The sequence below is a fragment of the Nothoprocta perdicaria genome, unplaced genomic scaffold (genome assembly GCF_003342845.1).
Source record: "Nothoprocta perdicaria isolate Ctin4 unplaced genomic scaffold, notPer1 scaffold_68, whole genome shotgun sequence".
Lineage (NCBI taxonomy): Eukaryota > Metazoa > Chordata > Aves > Tinamiformes > Tinamidae > Nothoprocta > Nothoprocta perdicaria.
Genome location: NW_020455954.1, coordinates 1,298,480 through 1,320,339, shown reverse-complemented (window position 1 = coordinate 1,320,339; position 21,860 = coordinate 1,298,480). Strand labels below are relative to the sequence as shown.

The following is a 21,860-nucleotide window of genomic DNA, read 5'->3' as shown; positions in this document are numbered from 1 at the left end:
ATCCCATCTGGGCCCATAGATTTTTGAGTGGCCAGTTTGCCTAAGTGATCCCTAACCCAATCCTTCTCAACCCGCGGAAGGTCTTCTTCTAGCCCATTTACATCTCTTCCCTTTGTGCCCTGCAGTTCATGGGGGGTCGTCTTAGCAGTAAAGACAGAGGCAAAGGAGGCATTTAGTACCTCTGCCTTCTCGGCATCCTCCGTCACCAAGGCCCCTTCCCCATTCAGCAGTGCACTAACATTTTCCCTCGTCTTCCTCTTGCTAGTGTGTGGCTTTACACAAGAAGTTGCGTGTAGATGTTTGCATGAGGTCTGCAGCTGCCATGGAGAGTGAAGCCTTCGCTGGATAATCGAAGCTACGATACTGCAAATATCCAATAGGGCCGGTCAATCACTGCAGCTGCACGTGCAAAGTGTCTAGAAGTGCCCATGGGCAATTTGAATCTTACATTTTCACTTAAATACTTGGACATTTTGCTTTTGGCAGTGACCACATAATTGAGAATATGGAACAGCTTTGAGGGGAGCATTCCTTGTGTCTGGGCTGCATCGTTTTGCAATTTGACGGACAGAAATTCACTCTTGAGAGCAGGTTCTCTAAAAAGCAGCAACACCAGCAATTGGATGACAGGCCAAAAGTCACGTGGGGCTTTATACGTTTCAAGTATGTTATTAATCCCGGTGTAAGTAATTAGCCAAAATAGCAAGGCAGATTTCCCCATTTCCAGCCGGGCCACTGGCGTTGGTGTTTTCCTTCGAGGTCTCCTCATGCTGCCCCTTGGAAAGCTGCTGCAAGGGGCAGCGCTGAGGCCCTGGCAGAGCCGGAGGCCGATGCAGCCTCTGCTCCTCCGCAAGCTCAGAGCCGCTTTTCAGCGCAGCCCCGGCGCGGGTTGGGATCTGTCGGCCTGGTGCCGGCACTGAGGGGTCGCCGCCTGCGTAAGGGGGCAGCAGATCCGTGGGGCACCGCGTGCGGGAGCGGCCATTCCTGCCGCCGCGTAGGGAGCGAGCGGGCGCTCAGAAAGCGGCGCGGCGCCGCGCGTGGCCGGCCTTCGTTTGCATTACGTCTGTAGCATCAAGCTGCAGGTTCAAATTCAAGAAACGCAGGGGCCTGGGAGCAATGGGTTTGAGGAGAAACTGCAAACTACGGTCGTGCCTCTTGCCCGGTTCCTCTCGTGTCTCAAGGACAATTTCTCCCTCTCAAATGTCCATAAGTCATGAGCAACCATTATTCCTATTTAAACGTAAAGCATTGCCCGCCACAAGAACAGGGAAGACTCCTGCCTTTTCCTGACAGGTGGGAAGGGGCTTCTCTTCACGAAGGAGAAACCCCTGCCTGGCCCAAAGGAAGCGGTGAAATCCAAGAGCTGCCGCAGAGCCCCCATCTCCGGCCGGATTTAACTCCGGCATTAAATCAGCTGCCATGAATTATTCAGCAGGGTCTTCAGTGAAAGTCGTGTGCGAGAAACACACGTCTCACATCTGCTGCCTCCAAGAGGAGTCCTGGCGGTGTCCCCTGCCGTTACTTTGATAACAATTTCCCTTTACACACGGTAAATTGCGCGACTGGCGCTTTTGTGCAGCGCGTTCCCGTGAACTCTTCCCGCCTATCAAAGAGCCACCTCCAAATCATTGCCACAGCGAAAAGAAAGTGATTATGGAGATAATCTGTTTGAAATATACCTGCTGGATTTGAGTTTAAAACAATGAAATGCAGCCGTGAAAGGAGGAACGGGGTGTTACAGAGCTGACAACGCGCAGAGAATATTTCACTTTGCCGAGCTGCTTTGAAATGGGCCCCAGGATTAGTCCCATTATCAGACGCCTCTAGCAGCAAGCGCTGAATGGGGAAGGGAATTTCCAACCTGGATCTGAGAGGAAATGCAGGAGGATGGATCCATGTCACCAGGGAAGGGAATTTTAGAGCCTGCCAAAAACCTCCTAAAAGTGACTGTGTCCGGCCTCCGCGCGGCCCGCGATCCGCGGCAGCCTCCCAGGATCCGTGCAGCCTCCAGCAGCCTCCTAACAGCAGAGCCGGGTATTTCAGCCACGTTAAATGCGCATTTAGGCAAAGGAAGGGGCAAGTTGAGCTCGTGACCAGACTCAAGGCAGGGCCATCCAGCTCCATTTCCCAAGCAGCTCGTCCTTGTGGCCCCGGGAACGTGTGCTTGCCAGCACCTTCCCAAACGCCTTCCCCCAGGCAATGGGGAATCAGGGAGGAAGGGAGGGAGGGAGAACCACCTGTAAGAGGTTAGGCTGGAAACTCATGTTCAGCTGAAACCCAACTGGCCAGTCACACTCGTTCCCTTTCTCTGTTGGTTTCTGAGGGGGTTTTATCGGCTCAAAGAGGTTACAGGAAAACACTCCTGCGGGGCGTCACATCACCACAGGAGCTGCCGTGGGGCTGTGAGAGCGGCAGGAGCTGTAGGTGCTGCTGCCCGTTTCTGCCTTTCCCTTTCCTTGTCACCCTCTCAGGAAGTGCCTCATGCTGGTCTCTATCCACACCATTCCAGTGGATTGCAGGAGACAATACTCCAGTAGCATCTAAGAGCAGCGGGGGAATTAAGAAGACACGGAGCACTACGAACGCTTTCATATTCCTTGCAAATGGGAAGGCAGAGTGAGGACTCTGCTCAGCAGCGAAATCTCCCCAGGGTTCAGGGTCCTGGCTTGGACACTGAACTGCCCTGCAGACCAAGAACAAGACTTTCAGACACAAATACCAGGAAGAAAACTGCATTTCTACCATGTGTTTCAGACCTGTCGGCAGCTAAGAAGCTTTACCCAAAGTTATTCCTATAACCCAAAAAAAAGAGCGATGGTTAAAGTGGAGCGGTTTTGTGGCAGCGATTTCTCTGTGGTGCAACAGCCTTGCAGCAACTCGGCTGGTCAGGCTGCTTGTGGCTCCAGGCACCAGCTTCTCAGCTGATACCTCCCATGCTCCGCTTGCGTCTCAGGATCACAGAATCGCAGAATAGTTGAGGTCGGAAGGCACCTCTAGAGCTCATCCAGTCCACCCCCCTGCTCCAGCAGGGACACCCAGAGCACGGGGCACAGGGCGGCATCCAGGCGGGTTTGGAAGATCTCCAGAGAAGGAGACTCCACAGCCTCCCTGGGCAGCCTGTGCCAGGGCTCTGGCACCCTCACAGTGAAGAAGTTCTTCCTCACATGAAGATGGAACTGCCTGAGTTGCAACTTGCACCCATTGCCCCTTGTCCTGTCACAGATCACAGCATCTGGGCTTGTGAAGGCCTTAATGCCTGTGTAGAAGCACGGCCACAACAGTGCCCAGAACCCTCCACCCATCATGTGTTTAAACGCAACCATGAGACTGAATGGGTCGGTGTGAACGTGCATCTGCCGCAGGAGGCAACCAAAGCTGCCTGCGCTTATTTGCTACAGCCCTTCTGCCAAGCGCAGGTAGGTTGACGGTGTGTCTGGTTATGTCAAGACCACCATACTGTATATTTTTAGTAGTTTTAAAATGTCAAGTTAATTATTTTAAGAAAAGGGAGGAGGGAGGGCTGAATTTCCTTTGTGTCTGCTTTTTCTTCAGCTGCTTTCTTTCCACCAAGAAAGAGCTATCAAGGAGAACTACTGCTGACTTTCAATTCAGAGTGGCCTCTGATAACAGCCGCTTTCTGCAAGACCCTATTCCTGCAAAGGAGAGACTGTAGAGGACAACCATCATAATTAGTTTGTATAATATAAACTAACATATAGAGTTTCTGGACTGCAGCTCTCCTCTGAGGGGGCCGAGCGTTTGCCCGAAACCACGAAGGGGAATCAGAAGGTGTCTCATGAGGCCCTCCTGCCTGCTCTGCCTTCCAGCCACACCATTCCCTGCATGGGCTTTGTCCACGCTTTGACCCACAGGAGGGCAGCGGGTCCCTCGCAGAGACAAGCTGCCGAGGGGATCACAGCGCCCGCGCTCCAGCCTGGGGAGCAGAGGCCGGGGCAGGCGGCGGCTCCTCAGCCGCACGGGCTCCCACGCGGCTGCGCTGGAGGGCGAGCGGCGGCCTCACACCCAGGCCAGACCACGCTGGGCGCTCGCCAGCCTCGCGCTGCCCGCAAAGCCGGGGCCCTGCTGGCTCCTTCCGAGGGCGACGTCCTTCCCGGCCCACGGGGCCGGCGCCAGCGTCACTTCATGCCGCTGCCTTTGGGCCCGAGGCAGAGCGGGATGAGGGCACTGCTCCGGAGGCCACGTCCTCGGGCCCAGCAAGCAGCTGCCGGCGGCCTCCCCTCCGCGCGGCCGTCGCAACGACTCCGACGCCATTAAATCGTCAGTCAAGTTTAATGCGTCATAAAGAAGTAAAACTACATTGGCATATGTAAGACACACACTTTTTTTTTTCCTCTATGCACACTATCCACTGGACAGTCCCCCTTTCAAAGCAACTACTTTTAACAGTCCGAGACGCTTCCTCAGCAGTTCTTCAACGTCCGCAACCTTCCCCGCTTCTCCTCTTTTTAATTTGTCTGAGAAGGAAAGAAAATCATTAAACCTGAAAACACTTACGCTGCAAGCCACGTTAGAATGCATACTTGGCATACAATAACCAATGTATCACAATTGTGTTTTACTTAGTTCACTTTGTTCATCCATAAAAGAATATAAAAATCTTGTTCAACCGAGTGTTGTGTATTAAAATAGATTTGTATAGTACTGCACAGTTTCTCCCGGAGTTGTGAAAATGGTTGAAGGGACCACGCGCTGCCTAGTGACGGGCGACCGAAAAAGCCAGTCCCTCGTTTTTATTTTTATTAAAAAAAAAAAAAAAAAAGAATAAAAGAATAAAAGGAAGATAAGGAAGGAGCAAAGGTGTTGGGCACCGCGTGGCTCGCGGGCCCCTCTCGCTTTGGGCAGGTGCCCGCGGTGCCGCCGTGGCTGGGACGGCGGCGGGGCAGGAAGACTAGTGAGACGAGCGGGAGCCTCGCGATGCGCTCGGGCCGGCACCAGCCCCTCTCCAAAGCGCTCAAGTCGGGAAACAGGAATCAAGTTTCCAAAAAAAAAAAAAAAAAACCCAGCAAAAACCCAGCAAACCCTTAAGATTGGCCAAGGCCTGTCCCTCCCCCGGGACTTTTGCTATTATCCAATGTGAGAAACAACCCTTGAGGCAGGTTTGTTTTTTCTCCTGTACCATTTTAGCAGACATTTATGCAAGCAAAAAAAAAAAAAAAAAAAAAAGACCCTCATATTACCTATTTTTAACAATAAAAATGCAGTACAAAAATGTAAAGCTATCTTTTTGGCATATTATCTGTACTGTCAAGAAACAAAAAAGACAGTATTTTTTTTGCTTGCTTTTTTTTTTAAAAAAAGCCAGAAATCAACAACAAAAAATATCCCCAAAACAACCCCTTTAAGAAACAAAACCCAACCGGCCAAAGATATCCACTATTATGGTTTATGCTAAATCTTGCACAAAAACTCCATGAGAAAAATACACCAATAGCAAAATAAGTAAAAAGGACCTGCAAAAAAGTAAGGAGTTTTACAGTCATACTTCTTTTTTTTTAAATACTTCGGAACGCATATACAGAAGCATCAGCATGAAAATACTTCAATATTTTACTAGAAACGCTAACTTCATACAGCTTCTTTATTTAAATATCTGCAATTCTCAACTATAATAATAATAATAATACTGAAATCAAAACCAAAACGTTCTCTTGTTGCGAAGGCTCTGCGCGTGTCCGGGACGTCCTCGTGGGGCGGGCAGCCCCGGTGGCCGCTGCCCTGCGCCGGCGGCGCCGCTGCCTCCGCAGGGCTCCCTGCTCCAGCAGCCTCCCTCCCACAAGCGCCTCCGAGCCGCGCCGCTAGTCGCTACTTGCTCACTACCTCTTCGTGTTTCCCATTTCCCCCCCTGTGAAGCAGAGCCGCGTGGGCCACCTCCTGCGGGCCACCCTGCGCCCGCATCCCTCACTGCATTAAGGCCGAAGGAGCAACACAGGAAACCCGCCACGCGCTGGAGGCCTCGGCCGTGCGAGGCCGCAGCGAGGCCCGCGCGGGGGAGGCTGCGGCCCCAGGCGCCTCCCGGCGGGCCCGGCCGCTGGGCGAGTTCCCCACGTGTCCAAGGAGCGACTCCCTCCCCGCTCGGCTCCGCTCCGGCTCCGTGCCCCTTGGCGCGCTCGTGTCCAAGGCCTGCGTCCCCGGGCGCCCGGTGCTCGGCGCGGCCGCAGGCAGCGCCCTCCATCAGTTGCTGCCCTGGGGGTGCGGCAGGGTCGGGCGCGCGGTGGCCGCGGCGGCGGCGGGCGCCTTCGCCCAGGGCACGGCGAGCAGCGGGGCCGGCGCCGCGCTCCTCGCCGCCGCCTGCAGCAGCTGCTCGCTGCGCATCAGTCTGATGAGGGCCTTGAGGCGCTCCAGCGACGACTGAGTCCCTTTCTGCTGCGCCAGCAGGCTGCTTTTCAGCTCCAAGCATTTCTGCCAAAGGACAAGGACAGGCTGAGCGCGGCCGGCCCGGGGCCTCCTCGCGTGCCGTCGCCGCCGGCGCAGCGGCAGCTCGGCCCAGCCCAGGGAGCGCTCGGGCAGCGGGAGGCCTTGCTGACCCCTTGGTGCAGCAGGCCGGCCACCAAGCTCTCAGCAACGCCCCAAACCCGTTGGCGTGGGGCTGTTTGTTGGGACTGTGTTGGTGTCGCACGGGAAGCCACCACGCAGATGGCTGCAGATGGGCCGTGGGGCTCAGTGCCACCCTGGCGCCTTCGGACCCTGCAAACTGCAGCACTTTGGGGGCAGACACCTCCATCTAGGCCCCTATGACACACCACCACAGTCAGGAGGAAGCCCTCCCAAATATCTGTCTCTAGCACCAACCCGTCCCATCTTCTCTCTGCAGCGAGTGCAGGGGTCTGGCCAGCGAACCTGGTTGCTCGCCGGCGGGTTGTCCCTCTTTGGCTTTGGTCGGCACTGCCCCGCGGGGAGGAAAGTTCTCCAGAGCTGGGCATGGGGCAAACGCTCACCTGGAAATCAGGTCCTGCCTGTTTGAAAGGCAACTGGGTGGAACTGCTCGGACATTTGCTTAGCGAGGTGAGCTCTCAGGTGATGCGCAAGTCACGCATTGCGCTTTTTTAACAAATAACCTGGCTCCACCTGTGGTGTGCACGTGAGCTTTCCCTTTAATGAGATCTCTCTTTAAGGTAAATGTCTGTTAAGAAGAACATGAGGGATTTTTAGCTGCTTCTCTCCTTTCAGGAGGGGCTCTCTAATAAATATAACCACTGGCTGACACTACATTGAAACAAGAGACACTGTTTCCCACTGAAGAAATCAGACTCTGTCTAGGGAGGACCCTGCTGCTGTTGACAGTCATGACACACATCTAATAGCTGAACGCCTCCCCAGATGCCTGCCATTTTCCAAATGCCTCATCCCCCTGCTCTGTGGGATGTGGGATGTGTGGGTCCTTCCCATACAAAGAGAGGTGCCTCTCCAGGAACAGGTTTGTTTCCAAACATATGGGATACGTGCATATTCTCAGAGTCTGTTTCTCACTATGGTGGCTTTTAATCAGCTACTGCTGATGTGATAAGTATTTTAACGTGCATCTTTTGGAAAACGGCAGGGGTAAGACATGTAGTCACCAGTTCCTGCTACCGCTCCCACTCCAGCGTTTTTAGGCCAAGGAAGTCTGAAACATTTATTGGGATTGCGATGCCAACTAATAGCTATCCCTTAAGAGCGGGTGTGAGGGGATGTGGCCCCGAATGACAGGAACTTCCCCAGCGAGGACAGGCATCACGGAGAGGGTTTTGTGAGGGTCTCCCTGCCTAACCTCGAGAGCGTGGGGCAGAGGGACAAGCAGTGGCCACTGGGACTCACGGCTGTCACTAAAACGTTTTCGTGGGGAGAATGGAAATGCCTTAAGGGCGCTGGGCAGACCACAGTGAGAGCTGCGTATGGTACTGAAAGAAGACAGGCACAACTGCACTTTTTTTTTTCTTTTTTTGTGTGTGCGTGTGTGTGTCTGTGCAACAGGAATTCAGTCACTGTTGAATTTTCCTCCTCAGTCTGCCAAAATAGCTTGCTTTTGCGCTCAAAGAAAATCCACCTGCTTTTCCTCGGAAAAAAAATTTAAAAAACGTATCACATCTGTAGCTTGGGAGTATAAATCATTTTCTAGCCCCCAAATGCAAGGTTCTGAAGCACAAATTCTTGAGAAGCCTCTCTGTAGGAGGCTGTGTCCCCAGCCAGGGAAGGCCTCCTACCTTCACCGCGTTGTTGAGAAGTCGATCCTTTTCTTCCAGCTGCCTGTGCTCGCTCTTCAGCTCGCTGCCTCTCTTCAGTAGCTTCCGCTTCTCTTCTTCCTTGACTGTGGAGCAACAGGGTTACGGAGGCAGGAGGAAAGAAATGCATGTGGCAAAACGGCGTGCTTGACAAGACACACCAGCCACGTGCGTGGGGTGTGGCGAGTGCTCATCAGGCTGCTGTTAGCAAGCACAACTGGAGCAATGGGCAGTTTCTGCCGCCAGCCACGCTGCTGGTCCCTACCTGTTTTGTGCGTGACGTAGGAGTGAACAATCGCCAGGGTCCCGCTCCACGGCACGCTCTCATCTTTCTTTAACACCTACAAGCCCGGGACACAAGAGGAAATTAGTACCCGACACAGACACACACACCACGCACACACTCAGACCCACATGAATGTTCGTCTTCCTCCAGCCTCACGGTCCTGCAGGACCAGTCATAGGGCCCTTGTCCTAGAATTTACCAGCTGCAAAGCAACGAGATAATAACTTGAGCAGCCGTCTCCATTGGAGATGCCTCTTCACTGTCAACCCTGCTACCAAACTGTGCTGAGAGGGGTTATAAATGCTGTTTCTTGTTGCCTCGAGCAGCATCCGGCCTTCACATCATCAGGAATATTGTGCAGGGACTTTGGTCTGTTGAGCTTAGGAGAGATGCTGAATGACATTCAGGGTGTGCTGAGAGAACCCTGGGCTGCTCTACGGCTCACATCCACGGATCTCCTCCAGACATTTTCAAAGGGATGTGGCAGTGATCTCAACGCAACATCCAGAGAATTCTGAAGCACAAAAATTTAGCCTCCACCCTACCATTTGGTGACATTGCACTGTTCTAGCAATTGTTTTGGGTCAATGCAAGCAGCCTTCCCTCACAGCAACTAGGGAAATCAACATTTCTGACATGACTGTGATCAGTGCAAGAAACATGATCTAAAGAAAACCCAGTACTCTCCTTCACACTTTCAGAGCCACTGGTGAACTGTGTCGCCTTCTGACAGTGCCTTTCCCACCCGCAACCTCTACGTTCTGCGCTTTGCAACCCCACGTGCCGGTGGCTTCATTTTAAGCAGGGAAACAGAAAGGACATGGATAACTTTAAATCTTTTTTTCCAGGACAAATCTTGACAGGTGTGATTACAGTGAAGTCAAGAAACAAAAGCAGAAACAAAAGCAGTTTTTTTTCCCTTTTCGCTACCCCAGCAGCCTAAGCTGCGACTGCCAGCTAGGTAGCTTAGAGCCCAGCAGCCGCACGGTTCCGGCCGCGTTCCTCCCGTTTCCCGCCCAGGCTGTGCGGAGCTCCGTGCCCCTTACCTTGTGTTGGCACTTTGGGCAGGCCCAGGCGCCCTTGGGGGCGCTTTTGAGGGGCGGCTGCAGGCAGCTGAGGTGATAGGCTCGGGCGCAGGTGCCGCAGGGCTGCAGGTTGGCGCCGCGCCGGCACGCCGCGCACTGCTCCGCCGGGGGGCCCTCGCTCTGCAAGAGAAGGCAGCGCACGGCCTGGCTCGGGGCGCCCGCCGCCCCCACGGAGCCGCTCGGGCACCGAAACGGCGGCTCAGAAACGCCCTGGCCACCGCCGAGGGCAGACCAGGAGGCACACGGGTCACACCTACAAGCAGCCGAGCGGGACGGCGACCGAGCCGAGCGAGCCAGGGGCAGGTTTGATGGATTGAAACAGAAAAATCAACAGCAAGCGATCCAAGGTGGGAGGGGACCAGCCCCCAGGGCAGCGTGCGGGGCTGGAATGGGTCCACACGCGGCGCGGGCCCCTCGGGCACACGCGTCAGCGCGGGCTCTCCTGCTCGGGAGAGCCGTCAAGGTCGGTGTGTGGACTCCCTTGTCCTTCAGGTCCAAAGCAGAAGGAAGCGAGCCAAAGGTTCGGGGGGAAAAGCAGCCCCCTTGCCCGTTTGAGGCACGCTGCCTTGGGGAGCATCGGGAAAACAACCGGCTCCTCTTCTGGGCGCCCTCTTCCATGAATCCCCTCGGCAGCCCTCGGCTCCCCAGGGCTCCGTGACTCCTGCTGACTCCCCGAGGAGCCTTCCCGAACAGGAGCGATTCCTCCGTCGTCTGAGGCAATGCACAGAATGAACTGGGGCTCGCCCGCCAAGATCCAGTGTCCTGCAGTAAACTGCTGTGCTAATCTGGTGGCACCGTTAATTACGCTTTGTATAATTAGGTGCCTTTTAATAAAGCAGAGGCTGATTCTGAAACTCTCATGGTTTGTGAATCATTATAAAAAAAAAAAAAGAAGCTTAAGTTTGCCTAGGACTTTTGCAGAAAGAATAATAATTTCATACCTCTGTTAATTCTGTAAGTATATTTTCATTTCGGGGGATGTTAATTATAATGGCTCGTGATAATTTTAGCCAGGCTTAAACTGTGAATTCTAAATAAGCCCTGTCAGAAAAATGGCTCTCCAAAATATTACTGTGTAAAAATTACCTGCTTAAAAAGCCTTAATTTTAACCTTAATATACAAGAGATTTAATCTACACAAAGTAGAACACTTACTTCTTTTTCTTAAAATGTTCATTAAAATCACAAATCTGGACGACCGATTTCCCCAGCAGTGGATTCCACAGAGGGATTAAACTCTAGCCTTGAACATGAAAGTCCCTAAGTTCATCCCTTTGAAATTCAAACTTGGAGCCTCAAAGATTTGCTAAGTGGGAAATGTTTCATCAAAGGAGCACGAGAGGCAAAGAGCATCCTGCAACTTAGCCCCTTGGCAGCGCCTGCAATAACCAAAAGCAAGCACAGCGATGAGGAGGACAGCGGTGACGGATACACACACGTTGCTGCACGTACCTTCCAGAATGGGTCCTCATTTGCTGGCATATGGGAGAAGGGCAGAAAAGAGGTTAGTGGGGGAAACACGGATGCCGGGAACGCCGGTTCTCACTTCTATGAGTCATTTTAGTCAAGCTGTGACACGACGTGCCGGGACAGGGCCAAAATAACTGGGGGCAGGACAGGGAGGCAGCGGGGCCACATCCCCAAGTAGCTTCCAACTGCGATTAAGGAATTTACTCTGCAAACCCTGCGTGCCTGGAGGGCTGATGCTAAAATCCCACAGCACAGGGAGTGCAGATTCTCCTTGCCCTTCTCAGCAGAAGGGATTTCCTTCCCACTCTGCCACTTGTCCAAACAGCAGCTTTTTTTTTCCCCAAATTTGTCTAGTTTTCTGGCACCTGGAGCATCCTCTGGCAATGAGTTCTCTAAATAACCACAGGCTTTTAAAAGGCATATACGTCACTTCATACACACAATGGCACACGTGAGTATATGACACCATGGTTATGAATGTTACGCAGATAAACAGAGGCTCAATGATTGAACAGTCTCGTGTACATCAAGGGATGCGACCTCATTTCAGGTTAGACATTTTCAGATGGATTAATTCTGATCAACTGATATTCTGTGGAAAATCTGTGAAAATGAGAATTATTCTCTGCAGTTCATAGGGATTTTTTATTTTGCTTCTTTCTCCTTTCACCTCAGTTTTACATTTTAAAGTATATTCACTTCTGCCTTCTAGCTTCTGAAAAATCAGACTGGAGACTCATGTTTTTAGGGAGCTTCACACAACAGAAGGGGTAGTCGATGGCAGACGAGAGGACTGGAATTGCAGCAGCTGCCTTTGGTTGAGCTTATTCAGCACCGAGCACAAGAGTGCCCAGTGCCAGTGCTTTAAATTACCCAGTGCTTTAAATTACCCCTATACAACTACCAAACACCCAACGGGTGCAAAGCTCTGCTGTAGAGAAGTTTGACTTAAAATTGGTGGAATATGAAGATGCTGAAAGCAGAGTGTGGATGCTGAACCCCCCCTACTGCGACAGGGCTCGAAGGGAATGGAGGGATTAAGGCTTGTGCTCTCTCCCAAGCAGCCTTGTGCCAGGCACATCATTGCAATCCTCTCACCTCTCCACTTCCCTGTAAAATAGAGTGGGAAAGGTGGAGGAAAGTAAGTCAGGGAAATCAAGCCCTGATTTATGAGAACCCCACGGAGAGGCTTGGGGGTGGGTACAGCTTGCTAACATCATCTGTCTCTCTAGATAAGCATTTATGAGGGGAAAACAAGGACTTTGATGAGACAAATGATAAATTATAGTTTCAATTTCAATGAGAAAGCTAAGCCAGGCATATTTTTTCCCACTGGGGCTCCCAGGAGCATGGGCTCTTGCTGAGAGGCACGTCACTGTCGCTCTTTACTGCGTAATAACCTCTATGGTTCTCGGAGACCTGCGTGTTAGCGGCACGTGGTAAGGAGGAAAAGCGCCTGCTTCCAGCACGTGAAGTTTGGAAGGTGATGAGAAGCACCAAGAGCGTTTGAGCTGCTCACCCCATGGCACAGGAATGCAAGGCTGGGCCAGAAACATGACTCTTAAGCTCTAAAGGGGACATCTTGGCAGTTAAATCAGGCAAACACTGAAAACATGTTAAAATTTTGTGTCTTAATTGAAACAAGTCTTGCAAATGTTCCTCACTCTGAAATAATACTTGGCTAAGAACAATTGCTGATTTCCCTTAGCTGGGCTGCAACTCAGCAGAGCTTAGGTTGCAAACACAACACCAGGGCAAGGGGGATATAAGCACATTTCTTTACCGGCTTTCTCTCCTCTTAAAAGCTTCTCACTTTCTCCCTAAAACGTCTTACATGTCTCCCATATGGAGAATTCAATTCCATGCAGTTCTCTCAGCTCAACGTATCCCAAAGGGCTCCTCTGAAATGTTCCTTCTCAAGGCTTTTACAATCAAGTTTTCAGCATGCCAAGTTCTAAAAATGCAGGACTGGAAGGCATCTTCAAGGCCATCTAATCTAGTTTTATGGCGCTGGCTCTTGGAATCAGAAAAACATTTTTCAGATATTATTTCTAAAGTAAAATATATGAGGAATTTCTAGTCTTTGTGAATTGACAACAGGTTCTTATAGCTGACAAAAGAGAGCTAAATGACAAGCCTAGAATGCTTTTTCTTTCAATTCAAGTTTTTTAATATGTACTTTCAAGTACTTGGCCTTGGTAATATTGCCTTCTCCAATTAGTTCTCCTACTGCATGGTGATTACAGCGCTAGAGATCAGATCTTCCATTGACTGAAGAGACTTCAAATGAGTTGCTCCACAGTTTTGACCTATGGCCTTATCCCTTAATTGTTTTTTGCTGCAACACTATCTATTTTCAGGGCACCTGCGGAAGTGCAGGGACCTTCCACAGGGTTACACCTTCCGATACCCGGGCAGTTAATTCCTAAGAAATGCTACTAATAAATATTTAGCATGTCATTAGAACAGCAGTGCATTCATCTAAGAATCCGCTTACCTCGTGCTGTAAGAAACAAGGGGTTATTCAAATAATTTGATGCAAGGCGTTTCCGCTGCAAGGGAAAAGAAACCAGAGTCATTGAAGAGTGCTCTGCCTCTCTCTGTTTGATATCAAGGATCTCTAAAGAATCTCCTTCACACATAACCAAGAATCCAGCAGCTAATTCCGTGCCTGAGAAGACTTGCTGCTAACCCCCTGTGCTTAAACAGCTGTATTATTTACTGTTCCAACCCATCTTCTGTAGGGCAGCCTTGTGTGCATTCCATTTCATTAACAAGAGAGAAAGGTAAATTGCAAATGCCCTTAATTGAGCTTCAGGAGACCTTCCAGAGACGGGCGACAGCAACGGTGACTCCAAATCCAGGAGATAAGTGATGGCCATAAGGGAAAAGCTACCTACGAAAATGTTGCAGCGAGGAGACGTTTCTATTTTGGGTATCTAGCCACGGTGAAGGACTCCCCACCTGCAAAAAGGGGCATCGCTGCCTTGTGTGCCAAGGTGTTCTGCCTACCAGCTGCACGCTGTGCCTTAAGCAAACCATTTCTCCTGGAGCAATTAGGCTGTAGGACGACTAAGGCCTGGCACTCATTTCACTTTCATGAGGTCTCAGCACATGACTGCAATGTTTAATGTAAGAGAATCCATCACCAGCCAGAGGGAAAAAGCTACTGGTCAGTGGCAAGCCGGGCTTCATTAACAGTCCCTATAACCTCTAATGTTCCTAGAAGCTGCCCAGCGCTTTCCAGCAGGCTGGGGAACAGGACCATTTTCCTCCATTAGATACTGTGAGACTCCATTTGGAAGAAAACTAGAATCTTGTGCTGACAAATGATTTATTTTGTGGTGAGTAAACTGTTTTTTTATACGTGGGTGCTTGGCAGTCTGTGGATGAGTTTTCACCTGGTGTTTCTTTCTTGAAAAAGCGTCCAGCTTTTCAAGAAAACTTTAGTCTTGCTGCTACACAAAAAAATATGCCACTAAGGGTGGAAAAGATGTATATCTATCTCAAAAACATATGAAAGCTCTGGAAAAGGGACAACATTCAAGTGAAGACGTAAGACTGATCACATTTTTGTAATCAAGGAAGTTAACATCACCGCTACAGATGCTGAACTCCTGCCGTTTGAGGGGGGTCGGCAAATAAAAAGCCTAATTTATATGCAATTTCAATTTAAATAATCATGAATTAAAGATCCTTCAGAAGACTAACTGTAAATTAAGCTGCACCAAAACGCCTGGAATGCCACAAAATACCTCAGCTCACTGATGAGCAAGTCAATGGGAGCAGCTAATTGATCGGAGAGAAAAACCATCTGCCTCCCTTCTCGGGAATGGCATCCCCCATGGTCAGTACTTAAAGGCAGCTCCTAATGAGGACATGGGCCACCAGGCTGAGGACTCTCCGGCAGGCAACCTCTCGTGTTCCCAGCCTTCACTTCAGCCCGTGCTTCTGAGAACAGAGCTCATGAGAAAAGCGAACTAGGGGGGCAGCATAATCAAAATAACTCTCAAAACTGACTCTGCTCAGGCTACAGCCACAAAACTCCATGGTGAGTGCTCTAAGGAACTCATCCAGATGACCCAATATTGGAGGAGACAGCATGAATTTAACACCAGAAGGGCTAAGCCTCTCATAGTGTTAAATAGTGGATGTATGAACAGCATTTGTTCTTTAGAGTCACTAGAGGAAAGTTCCTTAGCCTGGAAGATCCAGGAGTTCAGAGCTGATCTACAAGTGGCAAAATCAGCAAGGCTTTCAAGAAGGAGCAATCAAGCCACTAAACAGATGGACTGCACGGGTGGATTTCTTCCTACCCTCATGTTTGCCCTCTGCCAATAAAGCTGGAAGCCCTAAATAATGGCAGACCAAAACTTCTGCCTTGTTGGTACCTAAGCAAAGAGAAATAACTTTCTTTAGGCTTAAAGAATGCAGAACACATAGAAATCCTGCTTATACAGAGAGTGGGTTGCAAGTCAGTTTTATTCCTGCAGAAACCCAAGCTCTAACAGCTTCCTTTCTGAAGTTTAAATACTGACCTCAAGCAGGGGAGAAATTTTAAAGACAGAGTTTTACTACATCTAATAAGTGCATATATTTCAATTCAGAAACAGCCAGAAATCTGACAGCCTAAATATATAACAGACATCAGAGATTATTCATAGCAGTTTTGTTTTTAATTATGCATTATTATATTTATTATGGATGCTTCCTTACCACCTGCAGAGCACACTGATTCTTAAACCAATAAATTCCTTTCATGAATATGTTACTACTATGAAAAGCAAAACTCTCCATTTATTCTTGAGCACACATGAGAAGAGGAATAGCAATACAAGATTCAGTGTGATGCCTCCCTTCTGCACTTTAGTGCCAACCTACAGGGATTACTGTATGGGAACAGGAGCACAAGGACCCATATTAACTTAGTCCTTTTGGCCTTCATTAAAATCAAGAGGAACGCCAGTTTTGAAGCAAGTCAGGTTGTGGTGTGAAAACCTGTTGCTAAGCTACTGAGAGAAAATCTTTTCTTTCTTTTGCACCTCAGTGTTTCTTTACAAATAAATGCAGAGTTTTGCATCCACGTGTCCTTTTAACACAAGAAGCACTTGAACTTCTTATTGATGTGAAACCAAACCATGGCAGGCCGGGCGCGATGAAGTACCTCTGTTTCCAAGAGCCCACTGTAGGCTGGATTCGCGGTGCTTCTTCTCTTCCTTTCCTGACGCTTGCTCTGGATTTCTGCAACCACAGAAAGAGGCATCAATCATCTATTTCTCATTCAGCAGGGAAAAAATGCAGATCTAACCAGCTAAACAACACGCTCTCACCCTCAACCCCATGGGCTTTGGGTTCGCTTTCAGTCTCTAAAGTGTAATTGGGCTGCATCAGCATTGATACTTGTTGCAGTTCAAGGCTTGGCATTAACAGGCTTGTCCTCGTGAGATTCAAAACAGAGGTATTTTTATTTTTTCTTCCTCCAAGGTGGGCTTAGGCTACCCTACACCATTTTTATTATGATCCCTTCCGAAACATCTTCAGTATGCATCAACAAGGGGCTTTCAAAACACCATCAATCAACACAATCAACACTGCAAAACCAGTCCTGCTACTAACAAAAACGAATCATACACAGCAGTTAAGCCTTTTAAGTCATATCCAATGAAAGAATAATGTCTTTTACATTACTTTTCCTCTGCTAAGATTAGGGGCAAAAAAAAAGCACAGCAATAATGGGAAGGCAAGATTCAGTTCTAAGTAGGGAGTGACACCTTATTAATCCAATACAGAGCTGATGGCAAAGTTCGTGAGCAGCACACCCCTCCCTGTTAAGGGCAATGGCAGACAAAGCTGGCCTAACTGAATTGCTATAGGAGAACTCCCTTGCACTACATGGTAACGCCTAGACAAGACAGTATGTCCTCTGCAACACTTAGTCCTAGGCATCCTTCTGCAGGGGGTCACAGAAAGGGTGGGCAAAACCCTGCCCCACTGAAATCTGTGGGTTTCACGTGACTTCTAGCTCCCCTAGGATTTAGGTTCTATTCTGCTCTGAATTCTTCTCCGGTTGTTCACGTTGGCTGAGGATGATGACTATAATTTACAGACTACTTTTTTACAGCCCACTTTTAATTTTGATAAGGAAATCAAACCTGCGCGAACCAGGAGCACCCCCACGGGAAACGCGTGCGGGAAGGGGATTCCTGACACCCTTTCCAAGGCTTGATCCCTTCCCTGCAAGGGGTTCCCCGTGTACCCCTGCAAGCCTTGCTGCAGCACACGGTATTATCTTTTATGTCTTGCACGTGCTGTCCTGAGAGACGAGGCCAACACTTTGCTCGGTGTTGTACTGCTCTGAAGTCCAAGACACCCTTTTGGAGCTTTTGACTCACCAAAAATGGGCTAAATCCCTGCCCCTGGACACACAATCCCATCAGGAGGAAGCCTGACAGACGTGAAAAATATGCAGCTACCTGCATATTCCCACTAGGTTTTCCTCCTGGTACTTCTGGTGCTTGGAAAACAACCCCCATGGGGTTACTCGCTGGGCCGTAGTTCTGTCCCACAGAGAAGGTATTTCTTGTGAAATACTCTTACGGCTATGTAGAAACTGAAGTCCTGAAAGTTTCAAACCCTTTGGCATCTTCTGAAGGGAACCTGCCCTAGGTAGCAGTGGATGAGAGGACGCAGCAGCCCGTGAGGGCCACATCACTTAAGATGGTTGTTCTTGCCTCCAGCCGCCATCTTCTTGGTGACGTGGGGAATGCACAATCGTCAGAAGAGACAGAGGTGCCACAAGGGTGGGAACGGGGCCCCAAGGCCAGCTGAGAAAAGGGACCTCCGCCAACTTTTTGCTTGGATCTTAACATGGTTCTTGCAGCCAGTGTTAACAGCTCGGCCTCTGTGGTCTCCAGGCTCTCCATGGTAAGTGACCCCGGTCGCAACAACCTCCCTGCCCTTGGGGTGGAGCTGTGAAACAGCTGGAGGCAGGACCACCCCTCCTCTGCTGCAGAGATCCCATATTGGGACCGTCTGCTGGGCCAGAAGAAGAAACAAGGGGTTTCACGTGGCACCTTCTGTGAGTCAGGGACAAGATTGGGCTCAGGATCTTCACAAGGAGGCCATGATGTATCTTGAGCTCTCTGACCTCGTGTTCCTGGTTTAAAAAGTAGGTTCTTTCCTACATACTCTCTTCAGCAGAACTGTGATGCAGACTGGAAACTGGGCTGGGGTACCCATGTTCGTGCCACGCAGGGCACTGAGGAGCTACCCCAATAACTAATTGCATTTAACTGGGATGCCAGCATCATGTAATATGAACACACATACGCCCACGAGCAAATTTAACTATCCCGGGTAGTTTTGGAGGAGGGAAACAAGAACACCTAGGAATCTGGGTCAAGTTTTGCAACAGCTCTGGCTGAAAACATTATGACATCGGGCTGGAAAAAGCAAAGTATTTTGATATGTTGTTAAATAAATGAACGAAAGAACGGCCTGAATATTTTTATATGGATCAAAAGAGAGCTAAATAAAGTGAAAAGATTTCTTCTTAACTGATTAAAGTATGTCATTAATGCAAATAGAAGTCTTTCCTTCATCTTCTTTCCTTTCTTACTCTTTCTCTCTCTCTCTCTTTCCTACCTCCCTTCCTTCCTTCTTTCCTCCCTCCCTCCCTCCCTCCTTCCCTTCCTTCCTTCTTCCTCTCTTTCTTTCTGTCTTACTCTCTTTCACTCTTTCTCTAAGGTAAAAAAGAAGCTCATTTTTACAGTGACTGAACTGAACTCGGCCGAACTGCACAGCCCTTGTATCTAAACGCCTCACGTTTGCTCTCTGCAGAACATGCTCTGCTCCCAGCACAGGGAAAGCCTTTCCCTTTGGAAGTCCCGCGGGAAGGCTGCTAAGCTCACAGAGAACTCCACACAGGAGTGGATCACAGCCCTTCACCACAAAACTAATGGGTAAAAAGAAAAGCAGTCCCACTGCAAAGCAGTGATGCTGAATGGACGGGCTCTTAGTGCCTCGATCTTGATACAGTTTCATTCCAACATGTAACGCGGAGAAACACATTGGAAGTACTGAAAGAAACTCAACTGTGTAATGGCCACTACTTGATAAACAGCAGTGGCTGATAACAGTAAATATGAGGCAGCACTAAAATAATAAACCTGCAGCATGTGAAAGCTATAAAGGTATTTTTGACAGCTGTAATCACCAGCAGTCACGAAGAAATACCTTTTCCTTACAAAATGGCTCAATGTAGGAACCATTTATTTAACGCTAGTAGGAATATAAAAAGTCAATTTGTCCGAGAGAATTGATTTTGCAGGATTAGTATTGTCGGCGTCGGCTTTAACATGGGCTCTCTGTGCTTGCTGTATACCACACGGAGCAGATTGCTGCTTGGGGTTTTTAACATGAAACACTAAATCCACACAACAATTTATTAGTTCCAATAAAATCAAAGAGTAAGGAATTATGCAAAATGAAGTTCTCTGTGTTGCAAGTGTAATTTGCACTTCAGCACAATTTCAAACGTCGTCCTATTTTACTTGGACAAAGAAAACAAGAACCTGTCATCATTGGCACTTTGTGGATTAGAATTCTCCCTCCAAAATTGCTGTAGCTTTTTAATTTCCATTTCAATCCATTACCATTAAGGGATTAAAAAGGCCAATGGCTTAAACTTTCTTCAAACTGCTTCAAATTCGCAGTCCCTAGGACATTAAATGATTTTCTAAAATGCAGATTTAAAGAGCAGACACACTGAAAAAAAAGGCAACAAAACCCAGAGAAAATCTGCTGCAAGACCTTATAATTAAGACATTATTTTCTCCCTAATTTACAACCTATTTTAAATCCGAGGGAGAGAAGTGCAAAGAATCTTTTTAATAAGAAACCAAGAGGTAAAACAGTAGCTTGGGCTTTTGAGTCGACGCGCTACTGAGGAATATGGCTGCTTTAAAAGCAGATAATCAGTTTTGCAATTAAGAACCATTTTCAGCTGGCACAGATATCAGATTAGTTATTCTTATATCAATGGAAGGCACTAAATGATATTGGCTGAGGATAAAATTAAAGCACTGTGTCCAGGAGGGCCAGCCCCTTCTGTGAAGAACTGCTCAACCCCCATTCACACCTTGGGCATATTTGCCCAACAAGCTCTTTGCTTCCCCTCATCTCTATTTGCAGAGGGATGGAGCTAAAACAGAGATGCAGATCTCTTGATTCCTGCAAGGTATTTTTGGAAGGTTGTAAGAGAACCCTGAGCAGGGTGCAACTCCTGCATTCAACTCCGGGGCAATATTTTCACCGCTCCAAAACTGGACTGCAAAGCAATGGCCGTCTTACCTTCCAAATGTTCTGTTGTAACCAGTCCTAATGCTACCATAAAGGCAATTTTCTAGGGGAAAAAATAAACCAGTGTTACACATTTTCACAGAGCAATCACGGTAAATACAAGTAAACAAATAATTGCCAGAATAAACCCAGTAAATATCTATTATAAGTGCCTATTATTTGAGCGCATCCCTATGTGAAGAACTATAATTAAAAATTTGTTTCAGATATGTCTGGTCAGACGGGTCCTATTTATACCAACTTATACCCACAGCCCATACCTAACTACCTAGGGCCTATAAAACTACAAAGGCAATGCTTTATGAGTACAGCCCATTGCCAAAACTCAGCCAAGTGAACCAGTTCAAAAAGCAGAACCTACCACTCAGCTCTGACCAAGCCTCCAAAGAGGATAAGAAAATGCCATTATCTTACTCAGCCAACATAAAAGGTGCAGATTTAGGTCAAATTAAAACAGTGTTTAAGTGATACAAGGTCCAAACATTCTGTTTCAGTCGAAGAAGCGTAAGGGAGAACATGCTGCAGCACTTCCAAGGCAAAATTAAGTTTGACCTTTTTGTTCTGTGAAAAGGGTCATGTTTCAGCATTTCATTTCAGGTCAGGATAAAACCAACTGATAATATTTCTTTGGTAATTCTGACCTTAACACAGTGAAAGTATGAAAATAAGTATACCCTCATTAAAAGATCTAGTTCTTCAAAAATAGGTTCTTCAAAAATCATAGGTTCTTCAAAAATCAGGTGATCAAGATGGGGTATCCATATCCCGCACCTCTGAAAATCTCTAACAAAAATGTGAATTTACAACTCATACGATGGGAACAGAAGCTACTGGCAAGCTCCTAGCAGCTCCTGAGCTCCTGCAAGCTCCTAGAGCTCCTGCAAGCTCCTAGCAGGAAATTCTTTCTGCAGATTAAAAACCAGCCACGTGGAATGTCAGCACAAGCAATTTAGACTACATTTTCGCTACATTTCTGCCTCTGGTAACTGGGATAACGACAGGCACACGCTCTCATTTGAGCGCCAGATCCTGGTTTCAGCAACCTCCACTCCTTAGGTGCCTAAATCACCGGCTGGGCACCGTGGGGGTTCCACGCATGAAGGTGAAGGGGAATATTTGATCTGAGATCCACTGGGCAGATCTGAGAAGAAAACAAGTCAACTGAGCTCAAATACAGGCTTCACCTGACCTCCCCTGAAAATAACTTTGTGGCAGGCTCAGTCTCAGAGCCAATAGTGGCAGCTGGATTTACAGCATTGGGATGGTTAATACGGGATTATATTTCCACAAGGGAGCTGGGAATGCCTGCATAAATCACAGATCAAGCCGTAAAGGCAGCCTGCTTTTTCCTGCACCTACCTGAAAAGTCTTTGAGTCCTGGAATGCTTTCAAAACACTTTCCTCTCTCCGAGCTCAATTTACCTGCACAAATTTCTAATT

At 48.7% G+C, this 21,860-nt stretch overlaps 1 protein-coding gene across 1 annotated transcript in view; it reads right to left on the bottom strand.

Moving 5' to 3' along the window:
• Positions 1 to 6,192: 6,192 nt before the first annotated feature.
• PHF21B (PHD finger protein 21B) overlaps positions 6,193 to 21,860 on the bottom strand; it is a 120,503-nt gene continuing 104,835 nt past the window's right edge. Inside the window, exons 7-14 of the mRNA XM_026050382.1 lie at positions 20,412 to 20,463; positions 16,225 to 16,301; positions 13,558 to 13,612; positions 11,043 to 11,065; positions 9,552 to 9,710; positions 8,485 to 8,560; positions 8,202 to 8,305; positions 6,193 to 6,420 (exon numbers count right to left, since the gene is read on the bottom strand). Coding sequence (XP_025906167.1) covers positions 6,193 to 6,420; positions 8,202 to 8,305; positions 8,485 to 8,560; positions 9,552 to 9,710; positions 11,043 to 11,065; positions 13,558 to 13,612; positions 16,225 to 16,301; positions 20,412 to 20,463 — 774 coding nt within the window. The remainder of the gene's footprint in view (positions 6,421 to 8,201; positions 8,306 to 8,484; positions 8,561 to 9,551; positions 9,711 to 11,042; positions 11,066 to 13,557; positions 13,613 to 16,224; positions 16,302 to 20,411; positions 20,464 to 21,860) is intronic.